Source organism: Megalobrama amblycephala, linkage group LG6, assembly GCF_018812025.1.
Source record: "Megalobrama amblycephala isolate DHTTF-2021 linkage group LG6, ASM1881202v1, whole genome shotgun sequence".
Taxonomy (NCBI): Eukaryota; Metazoa; Chordata; class Actinopteri; order Cypriniformes; family Xenocyprididae; genus Megalobrama; species Megalobrama amblycephala.
The window spans coordinates 36,714,195-36,725,446 of NC_063049.1; the positions used below are offsets into that span (position 1 = coordinate 36,714,195).

The window sequence follows — 11,252 nt, forward strand, 5'->3', positions numbered from 1 at the left end:
TTCACATTCACACTCAATGTTTTGGCATTTCACTGTAATTATTTGTTTACTAGCAATTTCTGAATGTAAATTGTTTAAGTAAACCCTAATCCAAATTTTTTCTAGTGTTGATAATTTTTTTTTTTTTAAATATCATTCCACTTCAGTTTTCATAGGCTACATTCCCCTTGATTTTGACTTATTCAATGACTATAAAATAAAAATGATTTAAAAATAAAAATAAAAAAAATAAAAAATAAAATAAAAAATATATTGTAGGCCTAATAACATGTTGTACTGTAAAATAAAAAGTGGGGTAATAAAATTTTATTTTACTGTAAAATTACAATACTAATATTTACGTGTTAATGTCTTCATTTTCAAACAGTAACTCATCAAGCTTTTATTTTACGGGTTGTTGACAAATAAAAATATGCGCGGCACTGTGTGTTCATTTACACTTATGCAGCTCATGATATCAGCTGTGTAAATACTGTACCTTACTCGGGTAGCGCATATATTTATTTAATTAAATCAGAGCCTGCGAGTTTTGACAATCTCACTAAGTCTTATTGCGATATCGATTTTATTTCAATATATCATGCAGCCCTCCTCATTTTCTCAGTAGCCAATATAGGCTTCAGTTTCACATGGTTGCATCAGGGGAAGTGAAATTCATATTCTAGAGGATATTTCATTTGATAAAAATTCATATGTAAATTTATATATGTGCTAAAACTGAATTTTGTTAACATTTAACCCTTTAACTGTCACCCCCACTTTTTTTTTAGACAAGAAAATGCACTATCCAAACTTAAATGGTTGTAATACTTTGGAGTATAGACATAAGGCTGGTCTTGTTTTAAAGATGAAATTTGGCAGATTATTGTAGATGTGAAATAACTTATGTGAGTGAAACAGAAAAAAAGTTATAGAAGTTTAAGTTTACGAAAATGTAAAATGTAAAAATATAGTATTTTATATTTTATATAAAATATATATTTTACAAAACAAGTTTTACTCTAAAGCTGCAAGGAAATCAAAGCCAAAAATCTGAACAAGTTGTGTTCCAAATTTCAGGTTGATATCTCAAAAAATGAGCTTTCAGTTAGATTTTGTTTGGGCGCAGTACCACACTTTTTCACTAGATGACAACCAAGCTCCATTACTGACCATATAAAGGCGCCTCCATTTCCATATATGGTTTGAGTGATCTGAACCATATATTTCCATTATTTTCATACAATTTATGAAGTAGACATCCTATATAGAAGTAGTATGGGAAGTTTGGCAGAATTTGATATGAATTCAGCCTCTAATAAACATAAAAATATGCCACAATCATAAATGTATTTTTTTTTCTATTAAAAACATTTTCAGACCTTTTTTTTCTCAAAAAATTGAATGGATGTTATCTTTTGAACTCTTGGCATGAAAACAAACATGTTTCAACCAATCTTTAATGATTTTTCATGTTCATCGCTATTTCAAAATAAAGGTCTGAACATGCCTTATGAGTATGAAAATATGCTTGTTGCAAATTGATAAATTACTGCTCCTCTGTAATTTATTTTGAAAATCAGTCACCAAATATGTAAACTAGAGATTCTAAGCTTTCAAATGATATATAGATTAGATTAGTTTAGGTTTAGTATAGAATATTACTGTTTTAAATATGTAATGGCAAACGTGACAGTTAAGGGGTTAAAGGAGCAGTGAGCGATTTCTGAGAAATACTGTTGATATTTGAAATCGCCAAAACAAACATACCCCTACAGAAAAGGATCACACCCCTATCTTGATAGCTCCGCCCCCAAATTCACAAACATGTTATGCAACATAGGCACCTCCCCTCTAATCAGTGTATACACCCCTTACTGCTGATTGGCTACAAGTGTTTTGGTGCTCGATCCGATCCTTTTTCAACAGCGTTTCTCAGAAATCACTTACTGCACCTTTAAGAGTACATTAGGATATAGATGGCCTCAAATACATAGACAAATAATTCTATTTTATTTTCATTGGGATCTTAATCAATTTCAGGTGTTTTCAGCTTATTTTTTTGAAATCTCTTTCTGGACCTTTAATTTCACCATCTAACTTTTGAAACCATGCTGCATCTACCATCCTCTACAAATACATGTTCAAATATTTGAACTATGAATGGCATATTTACCCATAATATTTATAGCTTTGACTGTTATTTCCCCTACCTGCTGTAGTACTTCTTGTTTATCTCCCCAAAATAATTTTGTGAACACTTTTTTTTTTTTTTTTTTTTTTTTTTTAAGGTGTTATTTCTTGTGAACCCAGTAGCTTAACTCAATAACATTTTGTGCAATACCACACCCTAGGAGGTTTAACCTTAAGGCAAATTCAAAGAATTTTGTTTTTGAAGCATGTAGTTCTGCTTCTCAGACTCCATGGAGTAAATTTCCATATATGTTCTCATCCCGCCAGGTAGAGGTGGCACATTCCAGGAAATCGCAGCCGAGACGGAGCGTTTTCAAGCATGAACCGGGCATTTAACAGAAAAAAAGGTATGTGTTGTGCCAGTTTTCATTTTGCTTCCCTCTCTTTCCTCTGTCTGTCCATCCAACAGAATACTTAGGGCTGTCAAATGATTAAAAAATAAAGATAAAAAAATGAATCAAATTAATGACACTGTATTCTGCTTAATTAATCGCAAGTATTATTTGCATATATCAGTATTTGCTAAAAAAGAATAGTTCAAAGACTGTGTTGTTTGTATATGAAATTATTGGACAGACAAAATATGCTTTAAAAGTCAAAATATTGTTAATATTATTTCGTTTTCTGCTTGAATTGCTCTGATGGTTGGAAAATGCCTTATTGAGGAATGGAGTACAGATTTGAGTACAGATAAGAGAATGATTGTTTTTTATAATTATTCACATTATATTAATGTGTTAAAATTGGCAGTCCTAACATAAAACTACTATTCAGACTCCTTTTCCATACTGCTGTCTGTCTGTCTGTACCTCTCTCTCTTACTCTTTCTTTCTCTACCTCTCTTTGTTCTTCCCTAGTCTCTCCTCCCTTTCTGTCATTTTTCAGTGGCTTGGAGCAGACAACCTGTCTGACTCCAGAGGTCTGTTTTTTTTTTTTTTCTTCTTCTTTTTTCTCCATGTATTTACAACCACCTGTCCCACCCTTCTTTCCAAAATGAATTAATGGATCTTTGATGCGATAAACCCAACTGGCCAGTCTTCGATCCCAGATGGCAGGGATTGCACTGGTAATATTTCTGTGTTAGGAGCTCCTGTTGCTCTGTCTGGCTCGCTTTGAAGATATGGACTATAATCGCAAGTGCTGTCCAGTGCTAAATCCCTCAGGATGATGGAAAATGATGTTTAGAGATATGTTTTCAGGTGACTAACACATCTGGTTTTTGTATGAATGAGAGATTATATTATAGGGATGCACAATACCATTTTTCAAGTACAAGTTCCAATACTCTTCCATTACCAATAGCGGTATATTTTTTTATTAGTGCAGTAATTTTCAAGTACATAACATTGAGACTAATGATGTGAGGCTGGCTTGTTTAAAGGTGCCCTAGAATTAAAAATTTAATTTACCTTGGCATAGTTGAATAACAAGAGTTCAGAACATGGAAATGACATACAGTGAGTCTGAAACACCATTGTTTCCTCCTTCTTATATAAATCTCATTTGTTTAAAAGACCTCCAAAGAACAGGCGAATCTCAACATAACACAGACTGTTACGTAACAGTCGGGATCATTAATATGTACGCCCCCAATATTTGCATATGCCAGCTCATGTTCAAGGCATTAGACAAGGGCAGCCAGTATTAACGTCTGGATCTGTGCACAGCTGAATCATCAGACTAGGTAAACAAGCAAGGACAACAGTGAAAAATGGCAGATGGAGTGATAATAACTGACATGATCCATGATAAAATGATATTTTTAGTGATATTTGTAAATTGTCTTTCTAAATGTTTCGTTAGCATGTTGCTAATGTACTGTTAAATGTGGTTAAAGTTACCATCGTTTCTTACTGTATTCACGGAGAAAAGTCGTTATTTTCATTTTTTAAACACTTGCAGTCTGTATAATGCACAAACACAACTTCATTCTTTATAAATCTCTCCAACAGTGTGTAATGTTAGCTTTAGCCACAGAGCACTATCAAACTCATTCAGAATCAAATGTAAACATCCAAATAAATACCATACTTACGTGATTAGACATGTTGCATGACGAACACTTTGTAAAGATCCATTTTGAGGGTTACATTAGCTGTGTGAACTTTGTTTATGCTGTTTAAGGTAGTCGTGAGCTCGGGGGCGGGAAGCGTGAGAATTTAAAGGGGCCGCAGCCTGAATCGGCGCATATTTAATGATGCCCCAAAATAGGCAGTTGAAAAAATTAATAAAAACAAATCTATGGGGTATTTTGAGCTGAAACTTCACAGACACATTCAGGGGACACCTTAGACTTATATTACATCTTTTGAAAACACTTTCTACGGCACCTTTAATGTTTTCATGAACTGTTTACTCCACTGTTAAGAATATCATATAGGACTCTATCGCTGATCACCAAGGGTGTTGAATTTGTGAATCATTCTTATCGTCTTTTTTCCCCCATTTCAATATGCAAACAAACCAGTTCATCATTGTATTTCATCATGCATATTGTTGCATCTCTAGTGTACTACATTCAGTTATAATGTGCTCATTTATCCAGAAAAAGTTGTAATCTGATTTCATAAAGAGGTTAGGCATAACAAAGTAATTATTTTGGCACTGAAAAAAGCTCTTGCGGCCACAACACATTTCCCTCCACTGCCTTGCACGGATGTTCCTGCTGTCACAATTGCCTCCTTTCTGGTGCACAGGACAGTGCTGTTGGACCGTGGAGAACACCAATAGCCCATCTGTCTGAAAGACAGCATTAAATTCTCCAACTCACACAAAAAGGTCTATACAAGCCACTTATGAACAATAGCGACATTTACCAGAGAGAGACAGTAATCATTTTATGGCCATGCATTCATTACCAGTAGTGTCTGGTGTGAGTGCTGATGTGACGTTACAGAAGATTCACAGAGAGGTTTCTGTCTAATGAAGTCTGACTAATGCCGCCCTGCATTTTAATGAGGTGGGTGATTCGTCATTGTTCAGTAAGATAGTGTAAATATGTCTTTCTTTATTGTTTCTTTTTGGTCATAAATGATTATTAATATTTTTCAGAGGTAATGGATGATAATTTGTCTCATAAAACTTTGCTTAATACAAGCTTCTAGGAAAAAAGTTTATAAAGATGTTTATGCCTTATGGATACTTAAATGGTTTTTTCCCCAAAAAATGAAAATTCTGTCATTAATTACTCACCCTCATGTCGTTCCACACCCGTAAGACCTTTTTTATCATCAGAACACATATTAAGATATTTTTGATAAAATCCGATGGTTCAGTGAGGCCTGCATTGACAGCAAGATAATTAACACTTTCAGATGCCCAGAAAGGTACTAAAGACATATTTACAACAGTTCATGTGACTACAGTGGTTCAACCTTAATGACCTACGAGAATATTTTTTGTGCACCAAAAAAAACTAAATAACTAAAAACTTTATTTATTGTTGAATAAAGTCATTATCTAGTGATGGGTGATTTCAAAACACTGCTTCATGAAGCTTCAAAGCTTTACAAATCTTTTGTTTCGAATCAGTGGGTCGAAGCGTGTATCAAATTGCAAAAGTCACGTGAACCACTGAAATTTCGAAACACTTATGATGTAATGAAGCCTCGTTTACTGAAATCATGTGACTTTTACACTTTCAAGTGTACATTAACTTGCTGTCAATGCAGGCCTCACTGAGCCATCGGATTTTATTAAAAAATATCTTAATTTGTGTTGGATGGTTGGTTGGTGGATGGATGGATGGATGGATGGATGGATGGATGGATGGATGGATGGATGGACGGATGGAATAAACCATAAGTTTAAATAACAAAAATATATTGGCTATGTCAAGCTGTCAAAATAATTGACTTTATAATAGGTATACAGTAATAAAGTACTTACAACAAATTTGAAAACTATTAGTTTCTATTCATAATTTATATATTTAAGTCTCTCCATTGTTAATATATTAATTGGCTATATGCAGATAGTGAGTTCTTCATTCATTGTCACTGTAATTAACAAAATTATTGTTGTTTAATTAGCTCATATGTAAGATAATGTGTTTTTTTTTTTTTAATTGTTATTATTTATTTATTTTTACCATAATTAGTTGGTCACAGAAAATCTGAAAATATAATAAAGTGCTTTAAACCAGCCTTTTTAGACATTAATTGCATTAGTATTAAGTGTTCCTTGTTTTCCTGTTTACAGATACATTAAGCGTAACATACAGTTAAGATTGTGAAAAAGACAACGCCTTCCCCCAGAGAGCCTCTCCTGGCTATCCAGTTTGGATCTGGAAGGGAGCAGGAATGCACTGGCCGGCACGTGTTTTTGATGGGGCTGATCCACTACTTTTGCCAGTTTTACGCTCCTCCTTTTATTTTTTGCAAAGAAAGTTTGGTTTTCTTGTTGTTTTAATTCCCTCTTCTCACTCACTCAATTCGACTAATTCCAAAGTTTCTTCAGCCTGAACTATTGTTAAATTGCCTCTTAATCCCAAATCTAGGTTAAAGCCCAGCTCCAAATGTAAGGTTCCATATAATAGGGTTACTCATCCTAGGGCTAACTTAAGGTCCAATCCCTTGTACACTCAAACCAAAAATGATTCAGGCCCTTCATAGATATGACACATTTAAATTTTGTTCACTTATAAGGGGTAGATTTAATGTTAGTTTCAGATGCAGGGTTAACTTAACCTTCCTTCTAGGGCTCCATTAGCTTTGGATTAAGTCCCAATCCCCAAGGGGTAGGTTTAGTGTATGTTTTGGATACCGGTCAGTTTAAAACATGGAAAACCAAAGTGTGTGTGTGTGTGCGCTTCATCTATTTGTAAACATTTAAGGAACACTTACAAATGCTATTAATGTCCAATAAAGATTAATGTCCAATTTTCCCATTTTATACGACTGTACATCATTTATATGTTCAATAAGTTAACAAAGCATAAAAAACATGAACTATTTTTATGAGCTAATTAAACAAAAATACAATTATAATGACAATGAATGAAGCACTCATAATTTGTATATAGCCTGTTAAACAATATAGAGACTACAATATATAAACTATGAATTAACTATAAACTAAGTTTGGAAATGATTTTAAGTACTTTATTACTGTATACTTATCATAAAGTGTTCCCAAATAATCTTTTGATTCTCAAGGGTTATCTGCTTAAATATAGAATAATGAAATGTAAAGTTAAAGGTTCAATTACTGTTCACATACTCAACAGGTATAGACTTTGTTTCTGAATTAGATGGTTGGAAATTCACAAAGCTCGAAGGCAGAAACACTGTTTGTGTGATGACAAAGAAATAATTGGACCCAGATTCTTTCCAGACTTATGCATCCAATTACCAGACACAGAACATTAAATAGCAACAGTGTCTGTTATTTAGAGCATAATAAATTCAAGTTTGAACCCACACATGATCAGCTTGAATAGCCCAAATAGCACAAAAGACTTCTCAGTCGTGCGACTTTGAGTTATGATTTGGCATAATCTCTGATGTGATTTGTGCCTTTTTTTTTTCTTTTCATGCTTTTAAGCTCAGAAATGATTGCATTTGGTGAGTGCGGCTGGTTAATTAGTGACAATCTAGGGTTTTCCAGAATACTTCACAGTATCCTGTAAATAACCTTAGCTAAATTATGCACAGTACTGCCTAATTACTTATATTACAACAGTTGTGCCATTGTGCTATCCTTTTCTGTCTCTGTCTCTGTCTCATTCTTTCATTTTATTTACTTCCATGCAAACCACTTGAAGAAATTTCTGATCATGTCATCATCGCATTGCTAATACCTCCAGGCTTTCATAGCATGTAGCTGGAGATGACAGAAATACCTTGAGAATATGGATAAAACATAATCTTTATTTAATGAAATATTGCTTGGGTTCTTACAAGAACTTGCGGTCCAGAACATGTATTAAAATGCATATTCAACACTTAATCTATTTCAATTGAAATGCAACACAAAGGCTTAGCACCCAGGGCATTTCGTTACTGTTTGTTAGCGTGGCTTAAAGAAGCATTAGTATTGTAATAGATCATTCTTAGCTTATTTTTGCTATAACGTCGTCTTATTGCCATTCAGAGCTGCATGAATCTAAGCAGTGAGCTGTAAAATTAGATGCGGAGACTAGCAAGGCTCTTACGCTCTTCTGAAGCCCTTGCAGAGGAATCCTGTTAAGAATATGCCAAAATGTTCCGATTTGACAGACTTGATATTCACTCATTGATCATTTGATGTTAGTGTGGGAAACGTTATCGATATTTGGCCACTCTTCCAATTCGGTACTATTCATTAAATGCAAAACACTCACTCAGCCTGCTATTAGTTGATAGTCGAGATGCTCAATTTGATGGGACCATAGACACAATTACTTTTGTCACATTTCACTGCTTTCTGTAATGACCTTCTGACATATTTTTCTTTTTGTTTGTCACCATTCTCCATTTATATTGGTTTTCCTTCAAAAAAAATATTAAGAAGAAGCAATGCCATCAGTTTCAGCATCACTGTGATCCTTATGAAACGCATACCGTTCTTACACACAGATCTACGCAGAAGCACTGTGACATTTTGAGGTGTGCGCTCTTCATTTGACCTATGAATCACACTCTATGAGGAATCTCAGCGGGCAAACACACTATACCCTGACAATCCATGGAAGAAGAAAAACTGGCAGATTTTCAATAAGTAATGGATTTATGAGGATAAGAATAAGATCAAAATATTGTAACGAATGTAGCGGTTCGTACAGTTATTAATCAATTTATGGATGAAATATGAATATAATCATTCATAAGGTTATGAATAAATTATGATTCATATATCGACCCAACGGGGAATTAAACATATATTGTGAATCAATTACAACGAATTATAATCAATTACATATATGATTAGTTCTGGTTTAATAATTATTTAGAGAAACTGTTCGTTTGTCCAGCAAACTAAGTCCCTCACCGAATATTATAAACGGAGTTATTCTCTGGCCATGAAAATAACTTGCTATTAGCATAAAGCGATCGAAAAACGTTAAAGTGACTTGGTCTTCAGTTGAAAGAACGAACAGAACAGTCGAGCATGAATTAAGTGTTTAATATATGCAAACTACGAATACTGAGGTTATACGTCTAAATATATATACAAGAATATACACACATATGTACAAGAGTGGAAGTAGAGAAGGAAAGAGAGAAGGCAAGTAGCAAACTTACAAAACAGTCCTTGAGGCCAGCGCGGAAATCAGTTTCATCATCTAAGATTGAGAAACGGCAGTATACTTGCATTGGTTGGGCGTGTCGAATTTCAGTTTAGCGCTGGTGCAGTTCGTTGGCTTCTTCCGTTCCGCGGGAAGGTTTGAACTGAGGACTTGAGAGAGTTTCGCTGGAAGATGGCGGTCCCGAAGCTGAGCGCGATGGCAGGGCGTGGTCACCGGAGATGTCCGGGAAAAACGTGCACGAGATGCTCGTGAGACAATCGGGAGAGAACACCAGAAATTGTGCGTCTTTGCTTTTATGACAGATAAGCCGACACACCTCCTTGAGGTGGGGTAGCCAATAACATGGGTGCAAAGTTGGCGGGAAAGCTTTCCCTTTGTTTACCCTCACGACTTAATCTGCATGATTTATGATTATCAGATCAGATTTCGAAATGGAGTGCGTTCTTCACAGTATCATCAAACACATAGAAGAATGCATTTGTCAGCTGTGTGACCTATCTCAGTGAATAGCTTGTGTCCGGAGCTTTACGGAGAGATCAAACTCGACAGATCAGAAAGGCATAGACAAGAAGTTATGGTTTACAGACAGAATTCCCCTATTAAAATGCACACTAGCACAAATACACTCATTTAAACACTAGGAAACATGCATAGGCTCTAAAATATATCATGTATATATTCCAGCATAGTGGTAGTTCACATATACAGTTAAAAATGTATGATTGTGTGTTTCTGTATGTGTCTGTGTGTGTGTTTTTGTGTGTCCCTGTGTGTGTGGGGTGTTGGAATGTGGATCTGGTCAGTCTCTGGGGGGGGTGATCCTTTTGAAGTCACCGAAGTGAGGAAGTTGCAGTTTTTCTGTTTACCCTCACAGGTCCACAAACCTGCCAAAAGTCACAGTCGTCCGGAGCCGAGTTAGTGATTAACAAACAAAGTTCATCAGGTTAAAAGCGTTCTGAAAACTCCAAAGTTTATTGACTCTGAACGGATCCATCCAGAAGTTACAATATACAACTGTGAACCTTGATAATTAACTTGAAGGTTCATGTACATGACATGTTATATATCTATAACTCAGCAATTTAAACCCTAATTGCACTGAATGCCTCAAAAAGTGTGGCTAACTTTTGTAATGACCGCTTATCTAAGAGTAGTTTTTCAGTCCACAGGCCATTTCTTTTTCTGTGTATTTACAATTAACTGCTAATTAAAATCGATCACTGCTTTCTTGAAATACCAGAAGAGGTTTTGAGTCCTCAGGGGTCTCTTTATTTCGATCTGCCAGAGTTATACTTGGCTAAATGGGAGATTAATTGGTCGTTGTTTCCTTCTAAATGGTTGTATGGCGAATGTCCAGAATACTGTTGCATAACATTCTCTCAGAAGCTTCACATTTGTAATACGTTAAAGCAAAGTTTAAAGAAAGATTTGAAAAAAAGAGTGTGAAGAATGATGCATTGCCAAATGGCCGACACCCCATATAGGGAATAGGGAGTGATTTTGGTCACACAATGGTGTGGCTATCTCTGTTTGTGATGCCGAGTAAATCGGCTGGCGCTCTGAATGTTGCGACTCCTGTGGCTTGTTTGTCACGGTTAGGCCTTGCAGTTTCCTCTAAGCTGTCACACAAGCACAGGCATGTCGGTGTCTCCTGTCCATCACATCTGACCCCCTGTCTGCACTCCTTTAAGGCCAATTTCAGTAATTCGCCCTCTGACAAGCCAGTTTGAGCTACACTGCAGCATTAGCTGAAATCCTTCTTGCACACAGGCGTATGGCTGTTCATCCTCAACAGTCTTTGAAATTGCTTTATTTAACAGTTACGTAAGGACATTAAAAGAGAAGTAATTAT

General features: G+C 35.3%; 1 protein-coding gene across 8 annotated transcripts in view; it reads left to right on the forward strand.

Moving 5' to 3' along the window:
- Positions 1-11,252, forward strand: part of gulp1a (GULP PTB domain containing engulfment adaptor 1a) — a 62,427-nt gene that overhangs the window by 40,579 nt on the left and 10,596 nt on the right. For 7 of the 8 annotated variants that reach the window (XM_048194460.1, XM_048194454.1, XM_048194461.1 and 4 more), the window contains exon 2: positions 2,440-2,519. In XM_048194460.1, the coding sequence (XP_048050417.1) occupies positions 2,492-2,519 (28 nt within the window). In that variant the 5' untranslated portion in view covers positions 2,440-2,491. The remainder of the gene's footprint in view (positions 1-2,439; positions 2,520-11,252) is intronic. The other variant, XM_048194457.1, reaches the window with a different exon arrangement.